Source organism: Chanos chanos, chromosome 16 (assembly GCF_902362185.1).
Source record: "Chanos chanos chromosome 16, fChaCha1.1, whole genome shotgun sequence".
In the NCBI taxonomy this organism is placed as follows: Eukaryota; Metazoa; Chordata; class Actinopteri; order Gonorynchiformes; family Chanidae; genus Chanos; species Chanos chanos.
The window spans coordinates 16,561,614-16,580,927 of NC_044510.1; the positions used below are offsets into that span (position 1 = coordinate 16,561,614).

The window sequence follows — 19,314 nt, forward strand, 5'->3', positions numbered from 1 at the left end:
GACAGACAGGTTTGAATAAAACTACATAAACCTTAATTACTGACACAGATGTAAAGACAGACAGGTTTGAATAAAACTGTATAAACCTTAATTACTGACACAGATGTAAAGACAGACATTTTTGAATAAAACTGCATAAACCTTAATTACTGACACAGATCTAAAGATAGACAGTTTTGAATAAAACTGCATAAACCTTAATTACTGACACAGATGTAAAGACAGACAGGTTTGAATAAAACTGCATAAACCTTAATTACTGACACAGATCTAAAGACAGACAGGTTTGAATAAAACTGTATAAACCTTAATTACTGACACAGATGTAAAGACAGACAGGTTTGAATAAAACTACATAAGCCTCAATTACTAACACAGATCTAAAGACAGACAGGTTTGAATAAAATTACATAAACCTTAATTACTGACACAGATCTAAAGACAGACAGGTTTGAATAAAATTACATAAACCTTAATTACTGACACAGATGTAAAGACAGACAGGTTTGAATAAAATTACATAAACCTTAATTACTGACACAGATGTAAAGACAGACAGGTTTGAATAAAACTGTATAAACCTTAATTGCTGACACAGATCTAAAGACAGACAGGTTTGAATAAAACTGTATAAACCTTAATTACTGACACAGATCTAAAGATAGACAGGTTTGAATAAAATTACATAAACCTTAATTACTGACACAGATGTAAAGACAGACAGGTTTGAATAAAACTGTATAAACCTTAATTACTGACACAGATGTAAAGACAGACAGGTTTGAATAAAATTACATAAACCTTAATTACTGACACAGATGTAAAGACAGACAGGTTTGAATAAAACTGTATAAACCTTAATTACTGACACAGATGTAAAGACAGACAGGTTTGAATAAAACTGTATAAACCTTCATTACTGACACAGATGTAAAGACAGACAGGTTTGAATAAAATTACATAAACCTTAATTACTAACACAGATCTAAAGACAGACAGGTTTGAATAAAATTACATAAACCTTAATTACTGACACAGTTACTTGTCATAGATCTATCTCAATTGTTATTTTCTCTTGTTTTGTCTCTTGTCTTCCCTATAAGATTTTTATTTATATGTTGTTTTTTATTCATACTTGTCTGGTAACGGAGGATTAGCAAAGTAAGAATTTCATTGTCCAGAGTAACTGCCTGTTTTGCTGTGCACATGACAATAAAACTCTTGAATCTTGACTCCTGAAGATGTAGAAACAGACAGGTTTGAATAAAACTACATAAATCTTAATAACTAACACAGATCTAAAGACAGACAGGTTAGGAGCCAGAAGGATTCTCTGAATTCCTCTCTTAGAAGGGGAAAGAAAGAATGAAAGAAAGAAAGAAAGAATGAATGAAAAAGAAAGAAAGAAAGAAAGAAAGAAAGAAAGAAAGAAAGAAAGAAAGAAAGAGTGTGAAACTGGTGGAGTGGTAATGTTCTGTGTGCCTAACCAGAGGAAAACAACATTCATGAACCAGCCCAGAATGGGTCAAAATGAGCAACAAGTTCAGATCAGTGCCGTGTGGAGCAGGCTCCTGATAGGTCAGGCAAACAGTATTCACACACACCTGTCACATTCAGCCAGGTGTGGATGGCAGAGCAGACACAGGTATTTCCATCAAAGGCCAGGAGAGCACCACTAACGCCATAGCAGCTGAGTAAGTAATCATCTTATTTAAGTCTTGTGAAGAGCAAGTCTGTGAAATACCTTTAACTCAAATGCTTTCTCCGCAATGGCCTGTGCTGTCACCTTTTTCTTTTTTGAAATAAATACATTTTGAAGCTGTTGGTTTGGGCCAAGCATACACCAGCTGTGATTGGCTGAAGAGTGTACACACCTGTTTCCCCGCTAGACTGCAGTCTTTAATTAAACGGTGAAAACCAGAGGTTCTTATGGATCTCAAGGCCAGATGACTGACTCTATAAATCTCCCTCATCTAATGCCTGTAAAGCCTTTTTAATGTTTCAACTCATTTTAGTGGTGTCACGTCATAAATCATTCTTTGTTTTTTTATCTTTTGCGAGAGACCTGATGTTGCGTAAGGTCTGATCCAGTTGCGTGTCTCGTGTTGAAATGTGTTTACTGGTTTTTGGATTGATAATTTGATGATGTTTACAGAATTCATCCACATGTTCTTTGCCCCCAGCCTTCATACAGCCCACAAGAATTTATGAGATCATATCATTAAGTCTGTGCATTTTTCACTTCTGACCTTTCTCTCTTTCCATCTCTCTCTCTCTCTCTCTCTCTCTCTCTCTCTCACTCTGTTTTCCCCTGTTCTATCATTTTAGCTCGATCTCATTCTCTTTATCCAAATGCAGGAATTCCCCTCAGAATATTCTCCGCCTTTGCAACATGGACAAAAGGGCGACCTTTCATTCCACAGCAAAAAAAATGACATATACACTCTCTCTCTCTCTCTCTCTCTCTCTCTACCTCACACACACACACACTCTCTCTCTCTACTTCACACACACACACTCACTATCTCTCTCTTTCTTCATTTTCCAAGATTTTGTTTTGTTTTGTTTGAAAGTGCTAGCCTGGATCAGGTAAGTACGAATGGGGAAATGACTGTACCTCACTGAAATCTCACAGTCACGGGGCTTGATTGGCCCACTTCACAATGACCTTCTGACCCCCCCCCCACCCCCTCCCCCGCAACTGGCAACCCCCCACCCAACGGTCACGAGGTATTCACTTTAACGACTGTCTCTCTCCCACAACAACAGCGTGCATCATCAGGATCACATGTGGAGTCAGTCACAGAGTGAGGCCAAACAGGGCAGTCCATCATTACCTATCACACTGAGACCATCATTTAGAAAACTTTCACTCACACACAAGATGTGGCTGACCCAAAAATCCAGTGACTAGTCTTCTCACCTCAATACCTCATTGTGCCAATCACCATCCCACTGGTACTCCCAGGACTGGAGATTAAATGAATTAAATGAATGTTCCTACAACTGTCCTCACTCAAGGACAGACCGAGGACACACACCAAAGTAATACCCTCTTTTATTATGACTCAAATTTAGTTTAGCATAACTGCTGTATTACTGCCACTAATATCACAAAGCATTCTGGAAAGCACAGCAGAAGTTACATTAAAATGTGACTAATGAGGAATAATAATAATAATAATAATAATAATGATGATAATAATAATAATAATAATAATAATAATGTGAAGTTGTTGTTGTTCTTCTTCTTTTTCTTCTTGGCATTATTACTTTAATAATAATAATAATAATAATAATAATAATAATAATAATAACAATGTTATTGCTTTTATAATTATTATTACTGTTGTTAATACTATTCCTCTTCTTCATCCTCATCTTCTCTTTATTATTATTATTGTTAGTAGTAGTAGTGGTAGTGGTAGTAGTAGTAAAATATCGTCTAAAACATTAAACATTTAAACATCTTAAACATTTTAGTTTAAGTTATAAAATATAAATATATACATGTCATAACATATCTTAAATTAAAATATTTAACTAAACGTAGAAGGATTTTTAAATGTACATTTGTTAGTTAGAAATCTTTAAAAGCCAGCAGATCAGTTAAATTAATCTAATTTGATTTGCTTTACTAAATTAAAATCACGAGAAAATGTCTGGTCTCCTTTATTACCCGAGACGAAATGTTCCTACCTTTAGGCAAAGCCCATTTTTAACGCTCGCACAATAAGCACGTTAAAAATTAAGCGGAAAACAGGAGCACGCACGTAGCTTGACTGAGTGACGGAATTCGATGACGCGTTCCCACAGATCACAAAATGGAAATAAGGATTGTACAGGTGGTCCATCAGAAATGTGTTAATTAGAGATTAATTTCGTGAATAAAATAACTGATAATTAAATATAATTTTTGATTTACCAGTGCTTTCTCAGTCCGTTCATTAACATTGCATTTAGGAATAAACGAATGCTTTGAATGCTTAATCAAGTTAAAGATTCAGCCCCCTCACTGTGGTCTTAGCAGCCATGAGGATTTGGATATAGTGTACGCTTTGACCCACCACTGTCCCATGAGATTTCTGCGATTGTCTCGACAATTTTTTGTATGTTGATGTGATATCACGTATGGAAAACGATATAAATTGTTTCTGAAAATAAACAAAACAAAACAAAGAAAAAAACAACAACAGAATTATCTCACATGAATCCGATTTTAGAGTGGATTTGAAACAAAGAGATTTCATTTTAAACATTTAAGAGAGTGGAAGGGGAGGGGGCGACGTTGTTAGTCAGTATCACTGAAAAATGACTGAAATCCTATATCGACAGTCTACTAAGCTGCAAGGTAAAAATATGCTCTATTAAAAAGGAATTAATAATGTGGCAAACTTCACTGGCTTTCATAAACCCTGTCTGATAATCACAAAGAATCCTTTCATTTAAATTTCACTCCATTTAAGTAATTTTTTTAAGCATTACTACGAATAGAACTATTTCGTTGATCTCATTTGTTAAAATGTAATTAACGTGTTATTGTAATCATCATTATTCATCATTATTAATGTACAGTAACTTTCCATAGTGTAAACACGTCATCAACAACCTTTAATTCGTTTGCATTTATTCATTCATGACCATTGAACCTTATCAACGAAGGTTTAACAGTAATTGTAATATATACATTTTAAAAACAAATAAAACAAAATAAAAAGTCAGTCACACTGTGGAGCAAAGACGATGACACCTGCTTGTTTTTTTGATTCTCACTTTCCTGTCGTAAACTCTGTGCATTACTATGTGTCAAAGGATGCGTTTGACAAGGCTGTCAGTTTTGCACTTTTATTTTCTGTATTGAATAATGAAGACGGAACCCTCCTGCAACATTAAAATCGCCAAGTTTAAAAAAACTTAGACTTCGCTCATGACCCGAACGAATAAACGCCTGCTTTTAATTTATGCACTCAGAGTTCCTGAAATAATTTGGACACGCTCTCTAGTCAACATTTCGCTGTTTTTATTTTGGGTTCTCCTAAGTGCCCCCAAGATAGACTGATGTTACTTTCCTAATCGGCTCTATACCCTGCCACACTCAAAGGGCAGGCACGAACCTTTTCATTGTTTCCACGATCACACAATTTTATGGTTTTGCCAGGAACCCTAAGCAGTATAACACCTTGCATAACATTTGATACTGTCAGAGACTTTTATTTTTTTCATGTTTGCCTCACATTCATCTTCCTATACTCTAATTTACCATAGACACACAGGAACTAAAAAAGACTCACTTCAAAGACGAGCGCAGGCCACAAATCCTGAGGAACCGGGCGGTCAACCGGAGTTGAATGTATTGTCTCCCCCCCTCATAGACGTTAGTCTTGGGAGAACAGTGACACACGTATATCCATAGGCTGCAAAAGGTTGGAGGAGCATTTTTCAGTGTATGTGTGCGTTTGCTGGGGCACAGTGGAAAAAGACGCTCTAAAGGAGAGACACACGTCTTTTCTGTTTTTTTTTTTATACACACACACAACTGCTTTTTGTTCCTCATTTTTTCATTTAAGGGGGTAATGGAAGGGGGGTGTTCGTTTGATCACATGATTACAATTCACCTGAGATAAAACAAAGGGCGCACAGAAAGAAGGAGAGAGGGCATGGGAGAGAGAGGGAGAGGGAGAGAGAATCGGACAGAGAGATGCACTCATGGCTAAGATTCCCTTATCACAGTCAACATTCATGGATAATGAAAAAGGCAGTGATTTTTGGGGCGGGGGGTGTCGCGAGACGGAAACACAAGGGGTTATTGTTGAACAGAACAGCGCGCACATTTGTGTGCGTTCGGTCCGTAATATTCCCCCGTCCTCTCTCCTTTCTATATTTTCTGCAAATGCTGTTTGGTTTTTTAAATGTGTGCTCTGTGTATCTAAGTGACTGTGCACTGATGCAATTATAAAACTAACACATAGCATGAAATGGCGCAGTGTTTGCAGGAAGATTATATTTCTGACTGCAGTTGCGCTGGAAGAGCTGACTGGGCCCGCGAGCCTGTTGCACTCTGATGTGATGCCTCTAGGTCTCGTCAGTTTAAGAGCCTCGAGATTTCTAAAGCGGGAAAATATTCACTTCTGCAAGATTTGATTTAGATAACCGTTATACTAAGCCACCTGCGGCTCTTCTCGACATTAGAAAAAACTATTCTGCCTCGAGCGTAGACCAATGGAATCAAACCGAGCTTTATGAAAAGACTAATAAAATAGTTCTAAAAAATTCTCATACGCGCTAAAGGAAGCAAAATATCAAGGCAACCGCTGGACAATAAAATGTTAAGTTCCGACCAACTCAGCTGGTGTTGTGCGTAAAGGCACAGAGGGAGACGTTGATGCGTAAAACAAGTGCGGCACAACCGCCGTTGTTATAAGGCCAACCTGCTCCGTCGACATTTACTGGAGTAGTCCATGGGGACTGAGAGCACCCCGTAGTATCTTCAGTAGTATTCTATGACCCCTCTTCCTCCTCGTGGCACAGAAAGGTCGCAGTAATGACCTAGAGTAACCAAGGCTACAGTGAGATCAGAGAGCACGCGACTAATTAAACTTTTGTGCCAGATCACACTTCAAAAATGGGCAAAATGAATGAGTTCAAAGTGACTAAACCTTGTGTTTTTCTCATGACTGAGTGACAAGGGTCACCATGAAACATCAAGAGGTCAACACTAGCAAGTTCTCCAAAACACCGTCCATATCGTTGTGGAGAAAAAAAAGAACGTGGAGCAGATATTAACCCATTTTAATCTCACGAATTCCCTCACTTTGAAGTGTGTTTAATTCACGACAAAGGCATTATTATTATTATTATTATTATTATTATTATTATTATTGTTGTTGTTGTTGTTGTTGTTGTTGCTATTATTACTCATTTATTCGTTCATTCATTTATTTATTATTGCTGCTGGTGTTGTTGTTGTGCTTGTTTATTTGTTTCTTTGCACCAGTAAATAATAAACAGACAAACATTGTCTGATAGACCTGATATGGCGACTGGAGCGATTTTTTCTCTGACTCGTCAAAGATGGAGGTTGATCAAATGTAATATGTTATGATTAATTACACTTCGCAGTGTTTACCAATCTCCATGTGCACACGGCCGTCTTTACAGAGAGTACCACTGTTCACAGCTGAGTCCGGCCCAACACGGTCGTCTTTGTGGCGGCCTGGTTACACTCCAAAAACACTTAGCAGGATATATGATGTTTTGACACCTACTTGTAATGAGACGCAATAAACACGTTTAAATTTCATCTTGATAAAAAAGATAAAAAAATTTTAAAGCTAAGATACCCTTCATTACCAAATCAAACGATATGATTCATTCTATATACAGAAAGCTGATCTAGTTTAATGGTTATTTAATGAAAATACTCAATATCATGGCAGGAATCCACGGACGTGTAGGCTTACTGAGCAGCAAAGGCCTGTTAAGAGAAATATCATTTCTTTGTGCTTCATGGGAACTAGAAACATTATGCAATAAATATTTTTAAGCAAGAATTAATTATTATTATTATGTTTTCATCAGACACGATGATTTGATGTTCGGGCTAGAATTAGAATTAGAACAACTAGAAGTTTGGAGTTTTAGGACAGCAAAGAGGAGCTGGATGTAGCAGACTCAGTCAAGCAGGCTACTATAACAGGTATGTTTTTGTTGACGTGTGAGGCAATAGAGACTAAAAACTCTAGCGTTTATCACAAACATTAGTCCACGCATCGGTCACATTAAACATTTAGATCGAAAGTAAACTTTTAACATATAGACTACCTCCACAGGTCCGAAATTGCAGTCTTTGGATTTCTTACAAATCCCGCCCAAAAAAACTTAAGGGTTACGCTGCAACCAATCAGAGAGGAGACAGGCGTGTAAGTTAGCTGCTCCTTTAAGAGTTTTTTTCCACAAAATATATTTTTTTCTCTTTCCTCACACAACGGAGCTCTTTAAGCCACAGCTCCCTCACACAGAGCGAGCATTCATAGCAGGGGCAGCGCGAGCGAGGGGGCTGGGGAGTGAGCGCGAGCGTCACTTTGGAAACTCGGGAACTCACGGACTCTCTCGTACTAAGCGGGGCGACCTTCTTTTTCAATGCAGAAGTAAGACGCTTGGCATTTCGTTTATTTCTGTTCTCTCATGTTTGTCTTTCTTGTTTAATGGTAAATGAGCTTTATAACGATACCTCAAGTGTCCAAAACAGAACAAAATAGAGTCAATTATTATTATTATTATTATTATTATTATCATTATGATTACTATTATTATTATCATTATTATTATTAATTTGACACTTACAAAGTGTCTAATGTTTATTAAACCGCGTTATTTAAGTGATACAGTTCCGATTTGAATGAATATCTCAGATATCAAACGATATATATGAATTACACCGTTGAGAAAAGCTATTTATTTAATAAAACAGATTCAAATTTCCATTATATATAGAGTAAAATACACATGGGAAATCCACAAAACGTCGTCAGTCGATCTCCATTCCCATGTTATTAACAGGTTACACGAACGTTCATCCATTTTTTTTTCTTTTCTGTCCCTGTTAGAAATGATGAAATTTCTGGTCTATATTGTTTTAGATCGTTCTGGTTTCAGGTTTTGTGTAATAGAAGAAGAAGAAGTAGAAAAAATGTGAGAGTTACTCCAGGTCAACAAAAGTATTCGGATTAAATGTAAACTTTGACCCTTTAATCTCAAATTATACAGGCTTCCAGATATAACCATATAACCACTGCACCGGATTATTTTAAACACAACTCACACTATACCCAAAGGCACACGACAGCTTTCAATTTGTCTCACATTCAAATTCCAAATATGAGGATGTAAATCCCAAAGGAGCCGTTATAAAACGTCAGGGTGCCGTTAACTAGACGTGTTTTCGTAACCGTTGAAACGATTACTGTTGCCTATTTCATGCCTCCCACGTAGTTTCTGAGAGTTTCAAATACATATCGATAATCATATTTCGGCGTGTGGGCAATAACTCTGCAACAAGTTCTGTAATCCTGGTAACTTTCGCTTCTGTTCTGGACTGTCCCCTTCTAAACTCGTCTTAAATGGAATCTCAAACTGTGATAGACCTAAAACTATGAGCCAAGTTGTGATTGTGTAATTAAGTATAGCGCATATTTTGCACTGGCATGCGCGAATTAGGGGCAAGTTATTGCCCAGTCAAGCGGGGAAATTCAGCGCGATGTGCCATTTTACTGTGGTGCCTGACCAGCTTCATGACATTTTTAACTGTAATTTACAGATATCTGGTTGGTTTTAGTGCCATACAATAAATTTCGAATTAGCGACAGTATCGAAAAGAATGAGTTTAGAAAAATACTCAAACCCAACATTGGTATGAAAGTACAAGTAGCCACACTGTGTGGTCTCTGGTGCGGTCCTCAGCCTCTAGATTAATGTGCGATTAGACCAATAGAGTTGGTTTTACCGAAACTGTTTGAAATACAAAAAAGAGGCAGAACCATTTAAAAATGATCACGTTTCGATGGAAAACACTAAAGTGCTGATTGCGAGGAATCATGGACGCAGATGCATAAATCTAATGCTGTGTCATTTCCATATTGCGTTACAAATACATAACTGACTTCAACAATAACAGCCTAATAATAAACAGAGGATATAAGAAAAAAAAATTAAAGGCACGACCATCTAAACAGCAGTCAGTGTGATGAAGTAGCGCACTCATACTGAAACAACACCATCATTACACAGATTTAACAACAATATAGGACGACGTGAAGGGACTCGATGGCGTTATTTAGGACGACCATCTGTGTCGGTCACTGACACGCTTTTCAGCTCTAGATGTGCCGGGGCACAGAGGCATTTGTAGAGCCATCTGCAATGATGTTACCTGGACTTTGATCTTAATTAAAACCTAATGGAGTGAGGACGTGTTGGATGACAAACCCCGTTGCCTTACCGCCATTTGATCCATTTTAGACTGTGGTAATTAAACACTCCCCCATCGCAGTAGCGGGATGGCCTTGCCATTCTCCAGTTGGACAGCGGATTTGGTAACGCTAGCCTTGGTCAAACAGTAATTGTTGTCTTTTAATGACAAATTCCATGCGGATAAACTGAAATCCACGGTCTGCGAGATTTAGTTAGAGAATTTGTTAATCTAAAGCTGAACTAACACTCTATAAATTCCCGGTCCTTACGCGTTTATTATAGGCTTCTGAGATAGCAGTTAGGTTTCAAGTCCTGTCGGTGGCCGGTACAGGCCAGAGAAAAGAGGAGGCGACAGAAAGTGTATTTTACACTGCGTCTCACTAACGCTGATATCATGCTTTTATTTTTTTGTGTAAATATGTGAATATTCATGTTGATCTGGGAGTAAATGACGCTTGAAGGCTGTGTCCTTCAACGAGCAAAACTGCAAAGATTTTAACGAACAAAACCTCCCCAGTATAGAGAGCTATAGGCTGTCCTCTGACAAACACACAGTGTCCAATTCACAAACGCGTACACATACAGTATATATACACATACACACACGCAAGGCTCTCGCTACCCACACGCGGTTTGTGTTTCCAGCGTCAGCCCTGTTTACCCAGGAGCTGTGCCGCATAAAGCGAGGCCCTGTGTAGCGCTCGCTCTCAAGGGAGCTTGGAATAACTGCCAAACTTTAAACAGTAGCTTGTTAGCGGCAGCGAGGCCGGGGCTAGAACAACATAGACACCGGGCCAGAGAGACCACAGAAAAACCGACGCCACCGTATGATTAGGACAAGACGCTGACATGAATTCTTAAATGAATTTTGAATAAATGTCAATGTCGGTGTTTCCTCTGACCACCGCTGCGTTTGAGTTTCTGTAGGTGCTCGGTAGCGTTGCCCTGAAGTGAATCTACTTAACACATTGCGTTATGTGTAACATTAATGTGGTCGTCCAAAATGTGACTGACTGCTGAAACAAACAATCGAGTTTTTTTTTTTTTTTTCAATCTGTCATTTCCTGTTTTGTCAATACATAGCTAAATGTTGTGCAACCCAAACTGATTTGTAAACACACCCTCTTTCCCTTTTTGACAGAAATTTTCTTTAGGTGAACTTTGTAGCCTGGACAAGAGGACAACATTTGTCAAGACAAGAAGTCGCACAAAAAACTGAAACGTGCATAGTAGTAGATTGAAGGATTCTGTCCCGCGCGCAGCGTTGGATTGCACTCTCCCGAATGGAAAGAACTTTGATGTTGATGCCAAACAGAATTCCTATGAGGAGATTGAGAGCTGAAACTGACTGGAATTTTATGTAAGAGAATACCGAATGGAGAAAAGGACTCTGTAAGAAAAAAAAAATACGAGGAAACATATAAAACAGCAGAGGATTCACCCCCCTGGTTTTTCTACCCTCTCTGTCGGTCACTTAACCTGGCCATATCCCTAGAAACTCAGGGTAGAAACCTTTCACAGAATAAATAACGTATATCAAAACACTCAGAGAATTTTCTAACGTACGTTTTGGAAGAAGCGTATTCGAAGGTAAAGAGGAAGATGTCGGGTGAGGAGCAGAGTTTGTCTGAGGTGGAGATGAGTCCAGGTGTGTCGGAGGACGGTCATTCCATGTCACCTGGCCATTCGTCGGGAGTGGCTGGGGGAGGAGATTCACCAGTGCCCGGGCAACAGACTCAGATGTCCGGTGTTGGCGAAGAGGCCGGCGGGTTGAAAGCCGGCGTGAGTGTCAAGTCGGACGAAGATGACGACCGCTTCCCAATCGGTATCCGAGAGGCGGTGAGCCAGGTGCTGAACGGCTACGACTGGACGCTCGTGCCCATGCCCGTGCGCGTGAACTCGGGCAGCAAGAGCAAGCCGCACGTGAAAAGGCCCATGAATGCCTTCATGGTTTGGGCGCAGGCCGCCAGACGGAAACTGGCCGACCAGTACCCCCACCTACACAACGCAGAACTTAGCAAAACACTGGGGAAGCTATGGAGGTACTATTTAAGTACACGATTTAATCCAATAATTTTACTATTTTTCACTTCTAGGACACCTATTTGATAGTCCTACCCTTGGGAAAAAGTAAATTTCTGTCACAAAGAGAACAAATCAAAGAAAGTACATTGAGCACACCATTTCTGGTCTCGTTTGGAAAGATAGTATGTCAAATTCCGATGTTTATCCTCTTCAAATCTTTCAGCTCTTTGGGTAAGCTGAGGGTCTACCTTTGCCTGCCACACTGAAAAAAGTTGAATCCAGCGAAGGTCATGACTCTGATTCAGTTACCTGTATCGGGTCAATGCTGGTATTAGGGTGTTTAAGCTGGGGGCCATGCTGGCTCTGGGCCCAGCACTAAACCGCTCCCGGTCCCAAACATTAACTAGATAAAGACCTTGTCCCCACTCCTAATTGAATAACTGTTCCTGAAACATGACAAATCAAGAGTTTGAAAGGTCAGCGGTTTCTCATGCATGTCTGCGGACAATGATACATGGCTGTAGCGATGATGTCCGGGATGAGTCTCCTGCTCCCATCATAATCAAATTATAGTCCAGGAAAAGAAAAAAAAAAGCTTTGTGGAGTATTGACCCTGGGGATGGTAGAGAGCCAGAAAATCTATCACCAGTCTAACACCCGCACACACACACACACTGCAGTGGGAAGGGATGAATCTGTGTGCACACTCTGGATTGGTTGGTATTGTTTTAGGCTGTGCCCATATATACGCAAAGTTCTGAGAAAGGGGAGTGGTCAAAATGTATTCATAACACGAGACACTGATGGCAGAGCGGGTCCGACGCAGGGACTGATGTTGGCGCTGTTCGGGCATTGCCTTTAGATATCCCTAATTGGTCGTCTCTGTTTCCAGACCACCAGGAAATAAGATATCAATTATTTTTATTGGGGTTGAGTCAGGAGGTCTTGACCTCGACTCTAGTGGTTTTGGTGTCGGGGGAAAACACAGATGCTGAGGCCATGTTGCCTAAAGCACACGCTTTTGCATGTCAGGGCCCCCTCATGTCACCAGGCAGCAGACGTCCTCCAGAATTACATAGTGTTACGCTAGATTTTTGTCAATGAATTACTAAACTTACCCTCTCCTCCTTTCAGCACTTTCTCTCTTTTCTTCTTTTCCTCTCTCTTATTCACGCCCCTCTTCTTTCTTCTGCCATTCATTCTCTTTCCCCCTTTTTTTTTTAAATCATGCTCCATCTTCCCCATCTCTCTTCGCTTATCCGTTCTTCACATCTTCCTTTCTTTCTTTTTTTTTTCTTTTGTTTAATAAATCCAGGTTGCTGAACGAGAACGATAAAAGGCCTTTCATCGAGGAGGCCGAGCGTTTGCGGAAGCAGCATAAGAAGGACTACCCCGAGTACAAGTACCAGCCGCGACGCCGCAAGAACGGCAAACCGGGCTCCGGGTCTGAAGCTGACGCCCATTCGGAGGGTGAGGTCAGCCACAGCCAATCGCACTACAAGAGCCTCCACCTGGAAGTGGCGCACGCAGGGGGGGCGGGGTCTCCCCTGGCGGATGGGCACCACCCTCACGCTGCAGGTGGGCCGAAGGCTCAGTCCCACCCCCATTGAGTTTTAACAGTAAAATATAGAGCATTAATGCAGATACAGCACAATATAAACGTATTAAACTCTCTTCATTACCAGGTAACTGCCAAAATGAAGGGTCACAATAGGGTGTTGCACTGTCACAAAACTGTCACTGTGTCTCAGCATAGATTCCTACACATTGTCTGAAACTGCAGGGATGCCCCATCACTCCTCCACAGGAAATGACATCGTTTGATGTTTTGGTGATGATGACGTTAGTTTTGCTGAGATCTTGTGACTAATGTGGGCGTGCTATACAGTTTGCAGTGTTTTCATATTCATAAAACCAATCAGTGACCACTCATGTCCAGTATGGGGGTGGGGGGGGTTCTTTCTGAAAAAAAGCCCCTCTCCCATCAGGATAGAAATGCGTTACCATGGGATAAAGATGCTGACTCAGACTAGCTTAGTATGTATCAATGTTGAACTTGTGCTATAGATGTTGGAGATGTTCTAAATCATGCCAGGAAAATGGATCCCCCATCATAAGGCGCCAGAAAAGAGCCATCAGAATACGTCAGTGTGGAAAAACAGCTCCGAGGGCTTTGGGTTACTGTTGGTGTTTGCCACACATGAATGAACGGTCATTCAGCTGAGCATAGAAATCCATAGTCGTCCAGCCGATCAGTCAACTACTGCCTGTCTCTGCAGTGCCACATAATCCCAATTATGCATTTTTAATAAGAGGCTTATGCCGTGCGACTGAACCATAGTGTTACTCTCTGTAAAATTTATAATTAATAATTTACTCATGTTCTTTGCATCTTGAACATACACACACACACACACACACGCACGCACATCCTGGTCGAGAATACTGCACTGTGTATACTACCTGATGTTGCTGGCAGATATCTGTCCCTCAGACGTCTGCAGTCTTCATCTGGAGCTGTTTAAACCCGCTCGACCAAACACACGATATCATTTCACACATGGCATATTTATACATCACCCTCAGCTGTGCTGGAGCAACTGCTTTCAACAGGCTCTGTTTCCCTCTGGTTTTTTAAAGCTTTTCCTTTATTCTGGCAGTCACCTGTGTAGATCCTAAACTCGCCAGTGCTGTGAAATTCATGCCCGGCTTTCAAACACAGTTCGTGACACCGGTGAAGGGCCTAGTCTTCAGTGTTGTGCATTAGTACACACCCCTCCAAACAGATCACCCCCGTTCTTCACAACTCTCCAGTTCTTCGAACGTTGCACCACCTATGCTCTGATGTGTGTGTGTGTGTGTTTGTCCCCACAGGTCAGAGTCACAGCCCCCCAACACCCCCCACCACCCCAAAAACCGAACTCCAGGCGGGCAAATCCGGCGACGGCAAGCGAGAGGGTGGCCCCGGGAGCTCCCGTGGTGGCCTGGGCGTGGCTTCTGAAGGAGGCTCCGCCTCTGTCTCTGGTTCTGGGGCGGGTAAACCGCACATCGACTTTGGCAACGTGGACATCGGCGAGATAAGCCACGAGGTGATGGCCAACATGGAACCCTTCGACGTCAACGAGTTCGACCAGTACCTGCCGCCCAACGGACACCCGGGCGTGGGTCAAACTTCAGGAGCGTCTGGGGCGGGCTCCTCCGCCTCCCCGTACGCGTACGGCATCTCCTCAGCGCTAGCGGCAGCTAGCGGACACTCGGCGGCGTGGCTGTCCAAACAGCAGCACCAGCCTCAACAGCACCACACGGGCGCCACCTCGGCTCTGGGGTCGGACCCAGCCAAGGCCCAGATTAAGTCAGAGAGTGGGCCTGGGGCCCATTTCTCCAGCGAGGCTTCCCACGTCACCTACACCCCGCTCAGCCTGCCTCACTACAGCTCCGCCTTCCCCTCACTGGCCTCGCGCGCTCAGTTCGCCGACTACGCCGACCACCAGGCCTCTGGCTCCTACTACACCCACTCTGGGCAAGCCTCCAGCCTCTACTCCGCCTTCTCCTACATGGGCCCCTCCCAAAGGCCCCTGTACACGGCCATCACTGACCCTGCCAGCGTGCCCCAGTCACACAGCCCGACGCACTGGGAGCAACCAGTCTACACCACCCTGTCACGCCCATAACACTCTCACACACACACACACACACACACACACACACACACATACACGCACACATACACACACACACACACAGATACACACACAGACACAGACACACACACACACACACACACACACACACACACACACACACACACACACACTGGCAGATGGAGGCCAGAGACACAGGATATTTGGGTGTAAGAGGAAAAGAGTTTGGGAGATGGAGTAAGTGATTGGAGTCTGATTGGTCCTTGATCCTGATTGGTGAGTTTCAGAGAGGAAGGTGCAGCACTGGGTGGGTTAATGGATGGTGTAGTGAATGGTAGTACTTCACCTCATGTTTAGCTGTTGTGTGATGGGAAAGAACATACAGGTATTCGACCCAAATCACAATCCAGACGATCTTTTTTTTTTTTTTTTTTCCCGCATTTGCAAACGTGGGTTTAAATGAAGAAGAGATGAGAGAAGAGACAGAACGTTTATTTTATCCAGCCTTTACCTACAGCATCTCAGGCCCCATGTACACTCCTGCTAAAACTCACACAACAAACAGCTGTTTTCAGTGGTCCATAGACATTCACTTAAGCATTTCAAAACTGTGCCTTGGTAGCCTCCATCTGAATTGAGACACATTAACGATGTGTACGATTATAACAAAAAGTATGTCGTTGATAGTGTGTGTTTGTGAAAGTGACCAAAGTTTTGAGACCAAAACTTTTAAAGACCAAGAAGAAATTTGAAGACAGAAAACCATCGAGTCAGTCTCCCGTTTGAAACATGCCCTTTGGTTTTGTTTTTCTGTTTTTTTTTTTTTTTCTTTGAGTCGGACGATAATCAACGCCCTTAGGCCCTCTGTAGGAGAGCTAAACGGTTCGTAATTTTATTTTAACGTCTCACCAAACGATACGGATTTTCCCTGTGGCACTGAGGCTTCGTGAGATGCAGCGACGTGTTAAAGCCAACGCTCTTTTTACGAGAGACACGAAGGAGACAATGTGTCCTGTATATTCATAAACATTCGATCTTCTTCTTCTTCTGTTTTTTTTTTTTTAAATGAACAAATAATAATAATAATAATATCTTATTAACCCTATTAAAGGCCATTTTGTGTTTTAATCTCCACAAAACACATAAAATACATTATGTTCATTGTTGTAATCTTTCTTATTAATGTCGATGTTATCATTTTGTTCTGTTGTCATGACTACACACTGAAATGTCTGCACCACTGCCCTGCATTTGTTACTGAGTTTGTTATGAAAAATATGTATATATCTGTGTTAAATGATAGAAGGTTTTTTTTTTTTTTTGTAGATAGTTGCGAAGTAACAACTTTCCTGTTATATCCTTGCCAAGACTCCCTGTATTTTAGCCTTGTAGACGTAGCTGTCGTGTGAGAGGAAAAAGAGGAAAATCAGTGTTGCCATTCATTGTTTTATGTTCATTTCTCTTTGCTAAATAGCCCATTTGAAGTGCCTAAATGAATATTAAAATCTTTCACAAACTATGACGATGATGATAAAAAAGTTTTATAGAAAGGGGGAAGTGTGTGTGCGTGGGTTGGGGGAGGGGGGGGGGTCTATTTTTACTAGGGGGGTTTTTGCTTTCTTTTCGTAAAACAATGTTTTTTGTTTTGTTGTTCTGGAATGAGGTCATTTGAGAAGTTTAGTGGATAAAGTGATGAATCAGCCTCTTTTTGTCTGGATAGCTGAGTTTGATGTGAGTTAATGAAAGCCATCAAAACATAATGGAATCAAAGACTCCATTGGAGAATGTCCTGACCGTTGATACCACGGCATACCCCAAAATGAGTAAAACGTCACCATGGAGATTGTGATGATGTCACAATGGATACCTTTACAATGTGAAATATTCTATATACTGAGTTTAGTTAATATATGGCTGAAATTCAATATTATTTGACAAAAAGGTACATACAGCATTTTATTAATTTAAATCATTTTCTCCATATGCTCCCTGTTTTGCCCTGTACACCAGTCTAGATAGTTTTTGACATTTTACCTCGTACATCCTACTGTAGGACATGCTTGTTGTTATATATATATATATATATATATATTACAAAACATTATTTATATTTGCTGGTTTTATGTTTTTGGCCATTGTTAATGATCTTTTTTCTCTCTTTTTCTGACATGTTGAAATCTTTTGGACTCTTTGGTGTTTGATGTTATTTTGTACTTGCTCCGTTTTTGTTTTTTTGTTTTTTGTTTTTGTTTTTTTTTGTTTGTTTGTTTTTTCATTGTCACTCAAGCGATACAGCCTGTAAATAGTAGATGGGAATGAAAGCTTAGTGAACTGATGACTAATGCATTTCTCTCACACTAAAATAAATCTGTATTCTCTCTGCTTTTGTAAACATCTGTCCGTCCATCTTTTGCTTCCTACTAAAGTCACCTGACCAACATCACAGGACACAGAGACAAAAAAGTCATCAGGGAAATGCAGCGTTATCAAAATAAAAGTCCCGTTAACATTGGGTGCACTTAAGGGACGGACACTTCATAAATTCTAATATAAGTGCAGAGAAACCATCGCATTAAGGAGTTGTTTTCACTGACGCATAGGGACAGGTGAACTAGAGCGCTTTACGTCTCACAGACAAAAGGACTCACAGAATCTTTTGACAGACCCCGTTCTTTGCGAGCGTTCAGCTAAACACAGCAGTCTAAACTGATTACTTTGGCTTTTGGCACAAACTGAAGTTGTTTTTCAGCTTACCACAGGGTGGATACGCCAGCCTGCGTAATTAATGTTGCCCCGATAAAAATCTGTCATTCTGAACTATTACCTCATCATCTCCTGGCTCCTTCGTAACTCTACGTCTGTGAGCATGTGCACATAGCCCCGATGCATGTGCGTGTTTCTGATAAGTCATTCCTAATGAAGGTCACTGCGCAGTGCAGAGAAAAACAGACTCACAGGCCATGACTGTGTCAGCTCCAGAACATGGCTGACATTTTTCTGTTATACAAGTGTTGCATATGTTCATGTGTGTATGTTCCCAAGTATGTGTGTGTGTGTGTGTGTGCGTGTGTGTGTGTTAAGCCTGATTCTTAATTCCCCCATTTAATCGGTTGTGTGATTTTTTGGTAAAACAAAGAGAGGCATTGAGCCCAGGCAGAGAGAGCCGGGAAGGGGGGTAGGGGGTGGGGGATGTTGGGGGGTGGGGGGGGCGAGTCACAGACTAGTTTGCCTGAAGCAGTGCTTGGATACAAAGCCACTCTCACACACACAGTGCACACAGTCTCTCTCTCCACACACACACACACACACACACACACTCCCTCATCCCGAATTCCCCGCCCCTAACCCGTCTCTCTTGGAATGTTTTAATCCTGTTACAGCTCCAATCTGAGAGGGAGAAAGAGAGGGAGAGACGCAGAGATGAGATATCTATACGGGAAAAATGTAGGCATGTGAATCAGACACCACTCTGGACTCACTGCTGTATGAAAACAATTCATTTTTCAGTAAAAGAAACTTATGATTGACCCGTATAAGCATGTCAGCACTAACAGCCCTACAGAACGATTCATTCAGGAATGTTCCGTTTTTCTCTCGTCATGACCACGCTGGAATCATTCTATTCCTCAGCACCCACTGTCTGCATCCACATCCCTCCCCTCACTCACATCCTAAGCCT

General features: G+C 41.2%; 1 protein-coding gene across 1 annotated transcript; it reads left to right on the forward strand.

The window, feature by feature from the left end:
- The first annotated feature begins 11,574 nt into the window (after nt 1–11,574).
- On the forward strand, nt 11,575–15,665 carry sox10 (SRY-box transcription factor 10). The gene is made up of 4 exons (XM_030794003.1): nt 11,575–12,011; nt 13,310–13,572; nt 14,869–14,952; nt 14,998–15,665. Exons 1-4 carry the CDS (start codon nt 11,608–11,610, stop codon nt 15,663–15,665), a joined length of 1,419 nt encoding a protein of 472 aa, XP_030649863.1. The 5' UTR covers nt 11,575–11,607.
- The last annotated feature ends 3,649 nt before the right edge of the window (nt 15,666–19,314 follow it).

What these genes read in the sequence shown, in the direction of transcription:
- sox10 (XM_030794003.1), top strand. Translation starts at nt 11,608, where the DNA reads ATGAGTCCAGGTGTGTCGGAGGACGGTCATTCCATGTCACCTGGCCAT. An exon ending in ACACTGGGGAAGCTATGGAG is followed by an intron (nt 12,012 to 13,309) that starts GTACTATTTAAG and finishes TAATAAATCCAG; the next exon opens with GTTGCTGAACGAGAACGATA. An exon ending in GCACCACCCTCACGCTGCAG is followed by an intron (nt 13,573 to 14,868) that starts GTGGGCCGAAGG and finishes TTGTCCCCACAG; the next exon opens with GTCAGAGTCACAGCCCCCCA.